The sequence below is a fragment of the Protomyctophum bolini genome (assembly GCF_963924005.1).
Source record: "Protomyctophum bolini genome assembly, chromosome: 21".
Classification (NCBI taxonomy): Eukaryota; Metazoa; Chordata; class Actinopteri; order Myctophiformes; family Myctophidae; genus Protomyctophum; species Protomyctophum bolini.
The window spans coordinates 7,220,752-7,239,415 of record NC_137882.1 but is presented as its reverse complement, the minus strand read 5'-3'; the positions used below and the strand labels follow the sequence as shown (position 1 = coordinate 7,239,415).

The 18,664-nt window shown below is 41.5% G+C and overlaps 1 protein-coding gene across 2 annotated transcripts in view; it reads left to right on the top strand.

The window, feature by feature from the left end:
- Window positions 1-14,197: 14,197 nt before the first annotated feature.
- Window positions 14,198-18,664, top strand: part of LOC308336761 (receptor-type tyrosine-protein phosphatase mu-like) — a 141,056-nt gene continuing 136,589 nt past the window's right edge. For both annotated transcript variants that reach the window (XM_080794301.1, XM_080794300.1), the window contains exon 1: window positions 14,198-14,451. In XM_080794301.1, the coding sequence (XP_080650427.1) occupies window positions 14,379-14,451 (73 nt within the window). In that variant the 5' untranslated portion in view covers window positions 14,198-14,378. The remainder of the gene's footprint in view (window positions 14,452-18,664) is intronic.

Below are 18,664 nucleotides of genomic sequence, written 5' to 3'. Positions count from 1 at the left end.
AGAGAATGGTCCTTTAAAGAGAAGATATCCAGTGAGCGGCAGTTCTGTGGGAAAAAGGGCATTGTTGGTCCCAGAGGTCAAAGGCCAAGATTGGTTGAAGTTGACAGAAAGGCATGAAACTCAAATTCAAAAATGCATTCAGGCAAAGATGTTGCTAGTAATCCTTGACATGTTTACGGGAGTATAATATGTGCAAGATGCATTGATTGAGAGGTAGTGTCTGATTGAAAATTGACATGAAACTGGGAAAATGGGGGTTATTAAATCATATAAATGTTAGGCCTGGGATATGGATCTTTTTCTATAAATGTAAAGGCTTCTCAGTGGCACAAATATGGCGTTTTGCTATTTTCAGCAAAACAGATTTACCAAAATAACTGATTCAGTGGGACTATTTGTAAACGAGAGTTTGAGAAAAATGATGACGTCAACGCTCAATTTGTGCATTGGCCATTGTTGGTTTGAGACTGGATATCGTTTATTAATTTACTTATCATTGTTGCATCAACTGACCCACTTCACCGGCGGCCACTGGAGCAGCACTGACATTTAAGCCTTATATTAGGTGACTGCTAATATACAAAAAACGACTCAGTGTCCTCTCCTCCTTCTGCATCTGTTGTCCCTGTTCCTGTGATGCACCAGAACAGCCATTCCAGGCTTGAGGCGTGTTGGTACATTCCCTTTGTTGCATCATATATACTTAGTACACGGCATCTGTACCATTAAGATATGATGACTAGGCCCAGGCGGTGGCGTAACAAGTCTGGGCACCCGACTGGTAATCCAGTCGCAGTGTGCCGCTGGTTCGATTCCCGAGCCTGACACGGCCTTTACTGCATGTCATCCCCCATCTCTCTCCCGTTTCCTGTCAGCCTACTGTCTGTCCCTTCAAAAAAAAACAATAAAAGGAGTAAGCCGCAAAAAAATATCTTAAAAAAAAAAAAAGATATGACTATCTGTGACTTGTCCAGGACACTCATTGTAGCTCGAGTTGCTCGGGGGCGGGCAAAACATTCTATTTTAGTTTATTTTCTTGATTTTTACACCTTTTTCATCTTCATTGCTAATTGATGCTAATTGATTGTTAGGGTTATACTCAATTCGTTCACTGGACCTGGTGTACACCCAAAATTGGGTGTACACCCAATTTTGGGTGTACACCGCATTGATAAATAAGGGCCTTAGGAACACCAGAGAGCATACAAAGCTACACCCACTGTTTTTTAAACCAGTCATAACCACCTCAATGTGAAGGACCACCCTAAAACCTTTTGATTGGTTCTGCAATACAGTTTTACTTTTTTTAAACTCTCTAATTGTTTCCTCCCAGTTTTAGCAATACAAGCTGAGAGGTTGCGTCATTCCCTTTAGAGACTCACTGGTAATTTGATTTCACAGGTGCTGGAGGCCACAAACAACCTGTTTCTCTTGGGCAAGGATTGGTAAGTATAAGTCTGGCTTCAGGCCAAATGTTCTCTAAGCCATCAAATGTCTAATCTAGGCCCTATAAATTGTAACATCCAATAACTAAATAACTAAAAGTGAATACATAAAGATGGGTATAACAATTGATAGAAATGTGGAATTAAATGTACAGTACACAGAAATGCTGTAACCTACTCCTTTTTGTTCAGGCCTATCCTTGAACGTGTCACTTTAGAAGATATTTCATCCATCAAAAAGTTTCAAAATATCATTTTATCGGGAGTCATACTCATAATAGAGCTCTTTCATGACTAAAGGTCTCTTAGAAAGGAGAAAAACGATGTATAATTTAAGGCACTAGACCTGTCCAATCCTATCCAATCCACTTTATTTATAAAGCACATTTTACAACTCAAGGTTAACAAAGTGTTGTACAGAAGAATAAAACTAAATACACTGTAGCTAAAACACAGAAAACAACAGCAAGAACACACAGTAAAAACAATACAAAAAAGGAGATACAAAACATGGACCATATATATAAACTCAACCGGGGTTAAATGCCAATGTATAAAGTCTCTGTTTTGAAAGCCTCTGGCCCAGAACCTTCTCACCATAACAAACAAGAAGGCTGATCAGTCTACCTGATCGCTCGAGTCTGCATGACGTAAACGTCCAAAGCCCTCACTGGGCACAAGTCACTGCGGGCACCACTGATGTTTAATTCTGTTAATTTGCATGAAATCACCCAATGTTGGGTTTTGACTTTTGAACTCTGCCTGCCGTGCCTTGCTGTCCTGTGTGCATTTGGGTCTTGACCACACCACCAGATCGTGACACATCGAACAATGTGTACACAACTACAACTACAGTCGCAGGGGCCCTGGAACTCTTTTGTGCGTACAAACGTATGCACGATACCGTCCAGGAGCCCCAAATCTGACCACCTACGCCTCTCAGGGGCCAGACAGACCCGACATATAGGTTTGGAAGCCACAGGGTCCATTGTGAGTTAGATAGACATGAAGAAATAATAATATAAAAAAAAAAATTAAAAAAAATAATGTGTAAAAGCACAACATTAGTAAAAAAAAAGAAACAAGGAACGGACCAAACACAAGGCAAGTGTGCATATTTTATATCAATAACAAAAAGGTTCCTAAAGTACCTTTCCCAAAAGAGGCAATTACTCTCTCTCACGCACGCGCGCACGCACGCACGCACACAAACGCTATTTTGGTATGAAAATATTGTTCATGTACAGTATGTTAAGCCCTGCTCAGATGAGCAAGATTACGCAATGTCATAAGGGAGTACAGGGGACGGCACAGCATTGTGTATAAGATGTAGTAACTTGATAATGGATTTGGAAAGGGAGGGGGTGTTAGACAGTCATGAGGGCTTCTGTAGACATTCACCTGCTCTCACACCTGTACTTGATATTGTTCTTTTCATTCCCTCCTCTGTCTTCCTCTCATAACTCGTCTTGTGTGTTACAGGCACAGCTTAATGTCAACAGACTTTACCAGGCCGGGGACTTGGTTCTTGGTGCCATGTTTTATTTTCACGACTCCCCTGTCTACCCTAATCTGTCTTTCATATCCAAGCCACAGGGGCCCTCTTGCACTGGGTAAGTATCACAGATACAGTAGCAAGTAAGAGAACGGGGAACAGTTTTGATAAATTATTATGTATACTATTATGTTTATAGTATATTTCTCCAAAGATACATGGTTACAGTGGAATTGTGTGTGTAGTTTTTCCAGTTGGTGGTTCAGAATGGGCCAGACCATGGTTTTTGCCATTAATGAGATCAACACAAACACCAGCCTACTACCCAATGTGACTCTGGGATATAGTATCTATGATGCCTGTAGTAGTGCGATGGGAGTTGCATTCCGTACAGCGTTGTTATTGGTCAGTGGGAGAGAAGAGCAGTTTCAGTTGGATGAGAGCTGTGTTGGGTCTCCTCCAGTACTTGGAATTGTGGGTGATGCATTCTCAAGAAATTCTATTGCCATCTCTAGTATACTAGGTGTGTACAGAATACCCATGGTAAGATCACAACTTGAAATCCCCCTTTACCATTACCATTATTGTATTATGTGCCTATTTGATATTTTATAATATGAATTTACTGCTGTCATGCAAATGTCTCTGTAATCCACGAAGTCTGAGTGTTACTTCCCTCACTGGTTTAGTGGGGTGAGTCCATTCAAATGCTTTTGGGAGAGAGAGGAGGGGGATTATCCCACAGGAGTTCTTGTTATTCTCATGTGCATGTATTGTACCTTTTGCAGGTCAGTTATGCTGCCACCTGCTCCTGTTTGAGTGACCGAAACCAGTTTCCCTCCTTCTTTAGAACAATCCCAAGCGATGCCTTCCAGGTGAACTGCTACAGATAAAACTGTTGGTATCAAGTTCAGGTTTCACACACTTTACAAATACCTCTCTCTAGTGAGTGTAATCGATATTGCACATTGCCTCTCATTTACTTGTATTGCCTTATAGAGCTGAAGGTCTTTATTGACAGTGTCAAAAGAGAAAGATTCAATCTTTTCCTTCCTGTGTAGGAATAGGAAATTCACTCATTTACCACTGTACTGTATATGTGAATCCTCTAGCCCAGGGATCTCCAAACTTTGATGTAACTATCAATATTTAATATCAATGGTATTTTGTCATTGTTAGATGAACAAAACACAAAAATATAAGTCAGCCTTATTTCACGTTACCAAATGTAGCCAGGCGTGCGCGGTAGAACATGAAATAAAATATAGCCTTTCTTTGACCCCTTCAGAATGAGACAAGGAACAAAGAATCCTGACAAATGATACTCTGGGAAATGCCCAGGTTAATTAAAACACTTCAATGTAAAAATGTTGGGGTAAAATACAATTCAGGTTTGAAGCCGAGGGCCATATAAAATCTGTCCCTGGGCCGCATTTGGCCCGCGGGCCACACTTTGATAGCCTGATGAACTTTTTCTCCCATTGTTCACCCAATCAGGTGCGAGCAATGCTCCAGATTATAAAGCGGTTTGGGTGGACCTGGGTTGGATTGGTGATTAGTGATGACGTCTATGGACACAGCGCTGCCAGATCCTTCCAGTCTGAGCTGGAGCGGTCCGGGTTGGCTTGCCTGGCGTACATGGAGGTTGTGCCAAAGGGCCATGAGCCAGCTAAGCTTCAGAGGATCGTCACTGTGATGAAGACTTCCACAGCCCATGTGGTCATGGCATTTGCATACACTAGCGATATGACTAAACTCATGGAGGAGGTTGGTGTTAATTATGATCTATGTGTGATTGATTGCATCGCAGAAATTGTTTATTTTTATTTGATTTTATTATTTTGCTGTTGCTTTTTATTTGGTCTATAGTATATGACGTATAGCCTACTTCTCTGCCCAATGTAACCAAACAAATAATCACACCATTCACAAATCTTACTGCTAGAATTGAATTGCTATAAGGTTTTGTGCATTTTGAAAGAATGTTTATATTACTGAGCAGTGATCATTCAATCAATCCCAAATAATGCAATGTCACTTAGTTTTAAAACCCTTTTTTTATTATTAAATCTTTATTGTCATTATATGATCTTATTATGATCTTATTTCGGGGCCCACTTGCAATACTTTCACGGCCCTTGCCCACACATTATTAGGACCCAATTTTGGAGACCGAACAAACGTAATTATTTATTTTGTTCAAGGTGGTAAAGCAGAATGTGTCAGGTCTGCAATGGATAGCCAATGAGGCGTGGTCAACTTGGATGCCGTACCACTTCATGCCGTACCTGAGAGGTACGCTGGTCATTGCAGTCCGCCGTGGAGACATACGAGGTCTCAAGGACTTCTTATTACAAATACACCCTGACACTGATCCTGACAACAGACATGAAAACAACATAGTGAGTCTTTTGCTTCATTTAGTATTTAAATATGGAGTGCCTGATTTTTGTACGTTTAGTTTTTTGTATGTGTCTATGAGTTAACAACATTACTCTAATAGGTGTGATAAGAATATTGGAAAATGTTTTCTCTGTGTATTTTCTCTGTGTAGTTTCTTCCTGAAAGCTGAAAGATTTTAAGTCAAAATGCGCAATCGAAATACACCAGATATTGTGACATTGCAATATCACCCCCACCCCCCCAACCCCTCCCCATTTATCATACAGATACAACAACAGTGTGCGGCACTATTAAATTCACTTGATTAATGGATTTAAAAAAATAGTTTATTCTTCATTGCGTTTCTTCAGATAAGTCTGTTTTGGGAGCACACATTTCAGTGTAAGTTTGCACCCCTTCCGTCAGAGTGGGTGGATGCTGGTGGAAGGGTGTGTACAGGACAAGAGGACCTAGCAACGGCAGACACGATACTGCTGGATGTGTCTGACCTCAGGCTAGAGTATGCTTTGTACAAGGCTGTGTATACTATGGCCCATGCCCTCCACGACATGTTGCAGTGTGTACCAGGACGCGGGCCTTTCACTGGGCACAGCTGTGCCAGTTTGCAGACAATACAACCATGGCAGGTGCACACGCGCGCTCGCACACACGCACACACACACACACACACACACACACACACACACACACACACACACACACACACACACACACACACACACACACACACACACAATCATCGCTATAGTGTTCAGTCAGGGTCTACCTGTCTCTCCATCTCTGAAAAACTGAAATACATTTTCAGGTATAGGTGACATTTCTACTAATGCATTTTCTGTGTAATAATGAGCTGGAGCTGAACAAGCACTCTAGTCTATAGCAATGAACAATTTAACACTTAATTTAACCAAAGAAAATACCCTACCTTAAAGTCTCCTCATAATTTTGCTCATCACCTTTGCTAGCTTGTGTATTACCTGGAGAAGATCAACTTCACCACATCATTTGGTGATCATGTATCATTTGATGAGAACGGTGACGCTTCACCAATCTATGATGTCATGAACTGGGTGTGGCTCCCTGATGGAAGTGTAAAGCTTCAGAATATAGGTGTGATCAAGGAGTCAGCATCCACAGGCGAAGAAGTCATCCTTGATGAAGACAGAATCTTCTGGAACTTTGAATCCACAAAGGTCATTTAAGCTTCGAAAATTAACCCACGTCCCACGTGACGTTGAGCTCATGATGTGAATGTAATTGACTTCAGACTGAACTTTATCATTGTTACTTTCGTCTGTAGCCGCCTCGGTCAGTGTGCAGTGAGAGCTGTTCCCCTGGAACCCGTGTGGCCAGAAGGAAAGGAGAACCTGTCTGCTGCTTTGACTGCATTGCTTGTTCTGAGGGAGAGATCAGCAATGAGACTGGTATTTATTGTCTTACTGTACCACGTACTCTTTACACACACACACACACACACACACACACACACACACACACACACACACACACACACACACACACACACACACACAATAATTGCCGGCTCCAAGTATGATGAATCTGCCAGCTGGAATTGCAGGATGGAGAAACATATTTCTGTCATGAGATGGTTTTGAGCTTGTAGATCAGCAATCTTTGCTATATTTGAATTGAAATCATGAAAAGCAACCTTTTTATTTAATTTCAAATGCATAAAGTTATTAGTTACTGTATGTTGTTGCTAAATACAGTCAATAGGCCTACATTGGACACATATATCAAGACAATAACATTTTAATACTACTCATTAAGCTACTAATTTAGACTGATTTAGACTAATTTAGATTGAAGTCATGTTTGCATGATTGGAATTGTAACAGTTGAAATCAATAATATATCAGTAGATCAGTATTAACCTGCAGGCCACATTAAGTGACGGTGGGGGCTGCATGTGCCCCCCCCCCCCCCCAGGCCGCCAATTGCCCACTATAGATGACCGTATATGTACAGTACCTTCTTTTACAGCAGGATGGATGGTACAGGTACAGTACATATACATGCATAAGAGTAAAACTTATTTTAGTTTGGCTTCCTTCAGACAATGCAGCAGCATAACATTCAAAACAACAAAAACACAGCAAACAAAGGGATAGAATAAAGCGTGCAAGAAAGAGATGTGCATGTTTTCCCTATAGCAAAGTTACCGGTAGATAAACTTTTTGTGAACAGCTTCACAGTACTGTAGGTTATGTTCCATATACAGTATACAACAAATATATCTTATATATATTGTTATCTTTGGGATGATCCTTATTTCTCTGTCCCTTTCAATGTCATCTTTGTCAGACTCTACAGAGTGCACCAGTTGTCCAGAGGACTTCTGGTCCAGTCCCCAGCGTGACCACTGTGTCCCTAAGATCACGGAGTTCCTCTCATACCATGAGCCCCTGGGTATCTCCTTGACCGCCATCTCATTGCTAGGCACAATTAGCTGTGCCATTGTCCTGGGAATCTTCATCTACCATCGAGACACACCCATGGTGCGCGCCAATAACTCTGAACTCAGCTTCCAACTGTTGATATCACTCAAACTGTGTTTCATGTGCACATTTCTGTTCACTGGCCGTCCCAGAGTCTGGACTTGTCAGCTGAAGCATGCAATATTTGGGATCAGCTTTGTGCTATGTGTGTCGTGTATCCTGGTAAAGACAATGGTGGTGTTGGCTGTGTTTAAGGCCTCTGAGCCTGGGGGTGCAGACATTATGAAGTGGTTCGGTACAACGCAGCAGAGAGGAACAGTTCTGGCTCTTACTTCCATCCAGGTAATAATCTGTACAGCCTGGCTTGTGTCTGCCTCTCCAACTCCTTATAAAAACACAAAATACCACAGGGATAGGATAGTCTATGAGTGTGATGTGGGATCATCAGTCGGTTGTGCAGTGTTATTAGGTTATATTGGTTTACTGGCTGTCATTGCTCTTGTCCTGGCATTCATGGCAAGGCATCTTCCAGACAACTTCAATGAAGCCAAGTTGATCACTTTCTGCATGCTGATCTTCTGTTCAGTCTGGGTAGCCTTCATCCCAGCATATATCAGCGCTCATGATTCAGAGGTAGTGGAGGTGTTTGCTATTTTAGCATCTAGTTTTGGCATTTTGGTCGTACTGTTTGGACCAAAGTGTTATATAATCCTTTTGAAACCTGAGAGAAACACAAAGAAGACTATCATGGGCCGTGGTCCCACCTATACATAGAAGCAGAAATGAAATTATAATTAATTTTCTCTGTGTGTATTCAATAACAATATGATATGGATATATTTGATTTGCTGAAAACCTTGTTCCATTTTGATTAAACTAAAAGCTGATCCAGTCAGAGATGCAAATATCTATTATTTATAATTTAGAGAAGTTTGTAAACACGTTGATTACCCTATTTTCGTCCCTGCCTAAATCCATAAACTTCTTTCCCCTTTTTATTATTTGAAAAACATTTTTCAATAGCCAATCTACATCGACACGTTGTGAGCTTGTAGATCGGCCAATTGAACTGCTTCAAAAATGTTTTTCAAAATAGTAAAAAAAAAAAGGAAAATAAGTTTAGGGATAATAAGGTGCAAGGCAGTGGCGAAGATATGGCCCTATATAGTTTGGTGATGTTAGTCCTAGATGAGGAGAAATTATCAAGAGGTTTGGCAAATTAAGGAAATATTCATGTTAAGAACAAAGGCTTTAAGATTTCTAAGACTACATGAAAAAGTATATAAGGAGTAAGAAGAAGATGATGTATGGACGTATGTATGTATAACGTATGTCGGTTAGTCTGTGTATGTATATGTGAGTCATGTATCGGTTTGTGCAAAAATGAAAAAAATAAAATGATTGAAAGAAAGGAGCTCATTTGTCCCCTCTAGTCTACACCCTGCTGGATGCTATACCAGCTCTCTCACCACTGCTGCCATACTATGATCCACCTGAGGAGGGCAGTAGAGAACAAGGATTTAAGTGAATGGAGCGCTTTGTTCTCATGCACGCGCACACACATTCACACACACACGCGCGCGCGCACACACACACACACACACACACACACACACACACACACACACACACACACACACACACACACACACACACACACACACACACACACACACACACACACACACACACACACACAGAGAGAGAGAGAGAGGTGTGTTTGTGAGCTCTAAGCCTTTAAATGGCATTTACTGATGAATGAATGCGACCTGCGATACAGTGTGTGTGTGTGTGTGTGTGCGCAGTGTGTGTGTGTGTGTGTGTGTGTGTGTGTGTGTGTGTGTGTGTGTGTGTGTGTGTGTGTGTGTGTGTGTATGCTTGTGAGGCTCAAAGGTCCCCATATTAGAAATTTAATGTAAAGTGCAATTTTCCTTAGTTTCAAATGTTTTTGGTCAGTTAGGAAAAGGTCGTTGGAGTTAGGTGGTTAGTTAGGATAAGACATTTGGCGATAGGTTTCGTGGGCTGAATTTAAAATTATGGCTGATTTAGTTACGGTGTCATTCAGCATATAATCCAAAAAGTCAACCTACTTTAGAACAAGATTTCTGTGTGGAGAATATCTCCTCTCTGGTCAGTAAGAATACATTGAGGACTCTAGAGTCTAGAGGACTCTCATTTACCTCATGGCACCATATACTGTAGCACTACAAAGGCTTCAAAAACAAGGCTCCAGAGTTCAGACATCAGAGTCCAGAGTTCAGGCTACTGCTTGGCCTTTCATCTATACATGGGATGGCTCATGGCTCGCATGAGTAGAGGACAGAGTACAGCAACTTGCAATGGGCCTGGTCTACACAGGGGTGGGCAACTTTGACGATTGCCCACCCCTACTGTCGTAGCAAAAATAGCCGATCTACAACCTCAAAACGTGTCCCACTGCGACACGTTTTGAGCTTGTAGATCAGCTATTTTAGCTATATTGAAATCCTGAATAATGTTTTGCTATTTTTGATTGGAATCCTGAAAAGTAACCTTTTTATTGAATTTCAAATGCATTTAGTTATTGTTATGTTAACATTATGAACTGTTAATATAACATACATTGGACAAGACAACATTTTAATACTGTCACTAAGTAATTAAAGCGGGTCATGTTTTGCATGTTTGGAATTGTAACAGCTGCAATCAATACTATATCAGTGTTCTAATATTAACCTGTGGGCCGCATGTGGGCCCCGGGCCGCCAATTGCCCACACCTTGGTCTACAAGATACACTACAGCACAAAGAAGACACCTATACCTGTGTACCTGAAACTATACTTCACAAAGACACCTGTGTAGCTGACTACCTAAAACTATACTTCACACAGACACCTGTGTACCTGACTACCTAAAACTATACTTCACACAGACACCTGTGTACCTGACTACCTAAAACTATACTTCACACAGACACCTGTGTACCTGACTACCTAAAACTATACTTCACACAGACACCTGTGTACCTGACTACCTAAAACTATATTTCACAATGCTACCTGTGTACCTGACTACCTAAAACTATATTTCACAATGCTACCTGTGTACCTGACTACCTAAAACTATATTTCACAATGCTACTTGTGTACCTGACTACCTAAAACTATATTTCACAATGCTACCTGTGTACCTGACTACCTAAAACTATACTTCACAAAGACACCTGTGTACCTGACTACCTAAAACTATACTTCACACAGACACCTGTGTACCTGACTACCTAAAACTATACTTCACAATGATACCTGTGTTCTGTGTACTGACTACCTAAAACTATACTTCACAATACTACCTGTGTAGCTGACTACCTAAAACTATACTTCACAATGCTACCTGTGTAGCTGACTACCTAAAACTATACTTCACAATGCTACCTGTGTACCCGACTACCTAAAACTATACTTCACAATGCTACCTGTGTACCTGACTACCTAAAACTATACTTCACAATGCTACCTGTGTACCTGACTACCTAAAACTATACTTCACAAAGACAGCTGTGTACCTGACTACCTAAAACTATACTTCACAGACACCTGTGTACCTGACTACCTAAAACTATACTTCACAAAGACAGCTGTGTACCTGACTACCTAAAACTATACTTCACAGACACCTGTGTACCTGACTACCTAAAACTATACTTCACAATGCTACCTGTTTACCTGAGTACCTAAAACTATACTTCACAAAGACACCTGTGTACCTGACTACCTAAAACTATACTTCACAATGACACCAGTGTACCTGACTACCTAAAACTATACTTCACAATGCTACCTGTTTACCTGAGTACCTAAAACTATACTTCACAATGCTACCTGTGTACCTGACTACCTAAAACTATACTTCACAATACTACCTGTGTAGCTGACTACCTAAAACTATACTTCACAATGCTACCTGTGTACCTGACTACCTAAAACTATACTTCACAATGCTACCTGTGTACCTGACTACCTAAAACTATACTTCACAAAGACACCTGTGTACCTGACTACCTAAAACTATACTTCACAAAGACACCTGTGTACCTGACTACCTAAAACTATACTTCACACAGACACCTGTGTACCTGACTACCTAAAACTATACTTCACAATGATACCTGTGTTCTGTGTACTGACTACCTAAAACTATACTTCACAATACTACCTGTGTAGCTGACTACCTAAAACTATACTTCACAATGCTACCTGTGTACCTGACTACCTAAAACTATACTTCACAATGCTACCTGTGTACCTGACTACCTAAAACTATACTTCACAAAGACACCTGTGTACCTGACTACCTAAAACTATACTTCACAATGCTACCTGTGTACCTGACTACCTAAAACTATACTTCACAAAGACAGCTGTGTACCTGACTACCTAAAACTATACTTCACAGACACCTGTGTACCTGACTACCTAAAACTATACTTCACAAAGACAGCTGTGTACCTGACTACCTAAAACTATACTTCACAGACACCTGTGTACCTGACTACCTAAAACTATACTTCACAATGCTACCTGTTTACCTGAGTACCTAAAACTATACTTCACAAAGACACCAGTGTACCTGACTACCTAAAACTATACTTCACAATGACACCAGTGTACCTGACTACCTAAAACTATACTTCACAATGCTACCTGTTTACCTGAGTACCTAAAACTATACTTCACAAAGACACCTGTGTACCTGACTACCTAAAACTATACTTCACAATGCTACCTGTGTAGCTGACTACCTAAAACTATACTTCACAAAGACACCTGTGTACCTGACTACCTAAAACTATACTTCACAAAGACACCTGTATACCTGACTACCTAAAACTATACTTCACACAGACACCTGTGTACCTGACTACCTAAAACTATACTTCACAATGCTACCTGTGTACCTGACTACCTAAAACTATACTTCACAATGCTACCTGTGTACCTGACTACCTAAAACTATACTTCACAAAGACAGCTGTGTACCTGACTACCTAAAACTATACTTCACAATGCTACCTGTGTACCTGACTACCTAAAACTATACTTCACAATGCTACCTGTGTACCTGACTACCTAAAACTATATTTCACAATGCTACCTGTGTACCTGACTACCTAAAACTATACTTCACAATGCTACCTGTGTACCTGACTACCTAAAACTATACTTCACAATGCTACCTGTGTACCTGACTACCTAAAACTATACTTCACAATGCTACCTGTGTACCTGACTACCTAAAACTATACTTCACAAAGCCACCTGTGTACCTGAGTACTACCTAAAACTAAACTATACTTCAAAAATGTCAATGACGTCCACAGTCAGAATACCAGGAGGAGCTTCACAAATCACGTTCAACCCAGATTTGTCTCAGACAAGGGATGGAATCCGTTCTACTGCAGTGCTAATGGCACAATAGTTTGTCTGTTATAGTACAAATGACCCCAATGGAAACAAGTCATATTGCTTTCTTGGGTTTAAATTGCAAACTGTTCATAAAGTATTCAATCAATCAACCAAAATAGCTGATGTACAAGCTCACATAAGCATCTTGTGAGCTTGTAGATCAGCTAATTTTGTTGCGTGGCAAATGGTGAGAAATGGCATTCAATGGCAAGTGATAAAAATGGCATTCATATTGGCATCCTAAGAATGTGATGTCTTCGCAAGTAGGCTATTATAACACAAGTGTGTGTGTGTGTGTGTGTGTGTGTGTGTGTGTGTGTGTGTGTGTGTGTGTGTGTGTGTGGGGTGGGGGGCAGGTCAGTTGTTTGTTGGCTCTGATACAGTGGTCTATTTCTGTCCTGTCTGGCTTTATTGTAACATGACACGCACACGCAGCGGCATATGCACACACACACACACACACACACACACACACACACACACACACACACACACAGGATATTTCTTGCATAAATGGATAGGATAGGATCTGATCATTATACTGTGTGTGTGTGTGTGTGTGTGTGTGTGTGTGTGTGTGTGTGTGTGTGTGTGTGTGTGTGTGCGCGCGTGCGCGTGCACGTGTTTGGTAGCTTCATAGACACAGAGACAGACATAGTCCTCATTATTAAAGTCACATTAACTAACAATATAAAAGGACGTGAACTCCCTCAGGTGATCTATCTGTAAAACAGTCAAACAAACATAACCATTTTATGTATTATTATTCAATGAGTCAGTCAGAGTCAGTCAAGTCAGTTATAGTTCCTATTTGGGGAGAGAGAGAGAGAGAGAGAGAGAGAGAGAGAGAGAGAGAGAGAGAGAGAGAGAGAGAGAGAGAGAGAGAGAGAGCTCTCTCAGTGTGTGACGTCAGAACATCGGTACCCAGCAGAAGCAGTGTGTCACTCTGAAGTCAGAAGGAGAGGACCGAGAGGAAGCCCGGGTTCTCCCCTGACCCGTTTTTTTACTTGACTTCTGTCCACTTCTGGTCCACTGGAGTTCACTTCAGTTCAGTTTCAGTTCGGTTCGGTTCTTTTGTTGTGTGTTTATTCGGTTGGGTTCGGGTTGGGACTCCCGTCGGTCCGGTATGGCATGGACGGACCCAGAACTTGTGTTGTGTTGGTTTTACTGGCCGTCTGTGCGCGAGGATCTGACATGTTCCAAGGTAAGAACTTACTTGTACTCTTATATATAAATATACTACTGTCTAGTGTTGTATTTGTAGAGTTGGCTTACTTTTTATTGGAATTTTGGAGTCACGTTCAAAGGAGGAAAAAAGTCAGTATACTTTCTTCTCCGCGGTCTCTCCGCCCTGTCTTCTCCTTCTCCGTCTTTGTTATTAAACTTTTACCTAATTCTGTGTGTGTTATATCAGGCCTAGTAGCATTGTGCAGTGGACCGTGGTATATTGTGTCAGCCTACACTACTAAACGCATATGTTTTAAGAAAGAAAATCACGACTTTCTCCGCCCTGTTTTCCGTTATCACTGATACGGTATGCGCTCTGGGAGGCGGAATGTTGTAGTAGGGGGCTATCAAGTACAGCTGTGTGGATTCAACAATGTAACCAACCGCAGGTCCAAATTTGGTTGCATTTGTAGCTTCGGGATAAATGGACACATTGAGGTATAGATTAGAGTGAACTATATCCTACTGTTGTAGTAAGAAACGAGATGTATAATTTTGTGTGTAGGTCTACAAGTGTGGTGTGTGTGTGTGTGTGTGCGTGCGTGTGTATTAACAATTTGGAGTGTGTTTGCCAACATTTATGGAATGGTTGTATTAACGCAGATAACGAGTAGGCTACCGAAACTTCTCCGCTTTAACGAATGAATGAATGAATGAACGAATGAGGTTTTTATAGGTTTGCTGTTTGTTCCGGTTGGAATTAATTAGCTTAATTGACGGTAGGCTACAGTAACATGAATACAATAAACGCACACGGCGCTCCGCGCGCCGCCGCACACCGATAAAGTTGTCTCGCGCTCCGTTCCTCCGATTCGGATACGTCCAAGTTTCCTACATGGTACAAAACATGTAAAACATTCCTCCTCGCTCTCTCTCTCCATATGTCTCTCTCTCTCCCTCTCCATATGTCTCTCTCTCTCTCTCTCTCTCTCTCTCTCTCTCTCTCTCTCTCTCTCTCTGTGTGTGTGTGTGTGTGTGCGCGCGGTCTTGCGTGTTTAATCATCCGTGGAAAAGTTTCACATTATGCCTAACCAAATAGACTGTCTGTAGCCTATACAGTACATCATCTGTGTGTGTGTGACTGTGTTACTAGGGTATTGATATTACATTATTTAATTCATATTATTAATGATAAATTATGTGAAAATTAAATCATATATAATTCAATATTTCTTTGTAATATGGAATATATATAGCAAGATACAAGGTACACACACACATGCACACACACACACACACACACACACACACACACACACACACACACACACACACACACGCACACGCACACGCACACCATTTTTCCTGTGATTGTCTGTATTGTCCGCAAGGCGGGGCATAGGTTATATCACAGAAACAATAGGGGTAAGATTAGGGTTAAAATTAGGTTAAGGCCAGTCCAGGTTAAAAGGGATTAGGTTTAGGTCAGGTTTAGTCTAGGTCAGTGCGGTCCTCAATTTGGGGTCCGTTGATCACCCTGCAGGGATTAAATGATTAGATGATTTTATAATCGCAATCGTCTTGTTGAATATTTTACAAACACTATTGTACATATAACACGTCACACAAACATTGTGTTTCTTGTGTACCTGTTATGAGTGAGTGACAAATAAACCCCTCTTTTGATTCATAACTGCTTAAACCATTTAGACCTGAAGGCTAAATCCTGACAGTTTTCTGAAAAAACAATGTTTCTATGTCAGTCGTTCTCAAACATTTTCATGTCACAGACCCCCAGAATTATATGTAATTGGCCACCGACCCCCATCTGAAAATATGTTGTTTCAGGGACCCCCCAGAAGCAAAGACTTGAGTTAAAAACGTTCGCTCTGAAAGAATACATATTCAAAGATTTGCGCCACATTTTAACGATAAAAAAAGCAGATCTACAAGCTCGTAGTGTGGCACTCGGTGCCACGCTATGAGCTTGTAGATCTGCTATTTTTCCATAGCTAAAGTATAACATAATGCTTAAAACACAGAATATCAGCTGTCTGGGCATGACATCTCCAGTGGAGTTGTACATAGTGTGTTAACTGTTATGTACATTGTAAATGCCTAGCATTCAATTTCAAAACCATACAATGCTCTGGAATCCTTTCTACTGTTAAACGCTGGAACATATTTCCGTTTGGCCTTTAGGCTTTGCCGCTTTGTAAACAAAAATTGCACATGAGGGCAGATATGGGAAATAACTCAATTGTAGGCATATACTTTCAGAAATGTTCATAAATAGCTCCAAGACATTAAGAAAATGGCAGCACGGTCACAACAGTAGTTCCCTGGGTGAAAGCATGGGAGTAGTATAGTAGCGGCCTTCAGTCTCGAGAGACCATGGCACAAGCGCACTTGGATTGGATCAGGTGGTGCTGAGGGAACGGTACTTTGTGTGACTGCACAGCCCAACACGTGAGTGACGGTCTCTTTGGCAGTGATGGCATTTGAATTCGCTGCCGTCGCCTGCTGACACCGATTGAGGTGCCTTTCGCCTATAGCTCTCCTTTCTGCTGCTGCTTTGTTCAGCTCCGCTTCGCTCTTCTGGGTTCCAGTCCAGACCTCATGCCTCCAGCAGGCACGATCACTTGCACTTTCCTCCCAGTTGTCTGCTCCTATGCCCAATGCCCATTGGACGTCCTTAAACCGCAGGTGGGGGCGGCCCACTGGCCTGGTGCCAGTGGCAAGCTCCATAGAGCAGGTCCTTGGGGATCCTCCCGTCTGCCATGCGGCGGTGGACATGGCCAAGCCATTTAAGACATCGTTGGCGTAACATGGTGTAGAGAGGCTGGGCATCTGAGCCTGTTTGAGGACACGATCTTGCCAATTGATGTTAAGGATGCAGTCTGAGGTTTCGCATGTGAAATGCGCTGAGGTGTCGTTCTTGTCTTGAGTATGTGATCCAAGACTCACTCCCATACAGCAGGATACTGATAATGCATGCCTTGTAGACAGCCATCTTGGTGTGGGTCGATAGTTTACTGTTGGTCCATACTCTCTGTATGGAGTAAGCATGGGAGAGAGCCTGGTTATGAAACAAAGATAAGAGAGGACCGTCTGTTACTCTCTAAAGTCTAAACAATAGATAGCAGACCTGTGCCATGGCATACTTGACTCTATGCCAGTGGTTTTCACCCAGTGGTCCGTCCGGGGACCACCAGTGGTCCTTGAGGGGGTTCCAGGTGGTCCCCAGCTAAATGATAGAGAGTTGGTAACCAAATAGACCCTTGTTGGCCGTGGACCACAATCTCAAATGATGTTCTTCCAGGGACCCCCCCCCCAGAAGCAAAGATTTGTGCCACATTTTCACAATCTTTCCAAAAATAGCAGATCTACAAGCTCGTAGCATGGCACTTGGTGCCGCGCTACGAGCTTGTAGATCTGCAATCTTTCAATAGCTAAATTATATCATAATGCTTAGAACACCAAAAGGGGTTCCCGCCCCAAAATGGGTTAACTCTTGGGAGTGTAACATGAATCCAAATGGACCCTTATGGGTCCATTTGGTTTCATTGTGCGCTCTCAAGAGTTAAATTATTGTTATTGCTAATCATAGTATACGCAATTAGAGAAATGTAGAAGAGTCGTTATTTTGATCAACGTTTTCCTGATCTCTCTCTATGGTAAGCTACAGTATGGAATTGTGGACAAAAATCTCATCCAATGTCATTTACAAACTATTCAAAGTGTTGGGTCTGAGAGGCTAAATGTCATCACATGGTGGTCCGTGGCTCAAGTTCTGAATGAATAATGATGTGAAAAGCGTTGAAAACCACTGCCCTATGATATTCATTTGTTCACATGGTCAGAACATATGATACGGCCAAAAGTGAAAAACAGGAACAGTATATAAGTTAAATAACTGTATAAAGTATAATTCTACCCCACAGTTCCTCCTCAGTAGCAGACATCATTTCCCAGCCAGTGCATTCCTACATGTATTTGTTTACGTGGAGCTTGTGTGAGTTCACCAGGCTTGGACTTCTTCCACTGCTGACATTAGAAAACATTATATATACGGAATGTTTTCTGCATGTTGGGGGTGGGGTGGGTGTAGCTGTTCAAACACTGCACCCATTTCCCAAAATGTGCATGTTTTCTTTTACCATTTTTGGATTTTCCAGCGTTTAAAAACGATCTGTTCTCCTTGTCTTTCGTCACGTGGATTGGATTTATTGCATTTAGGTGGAATAGAT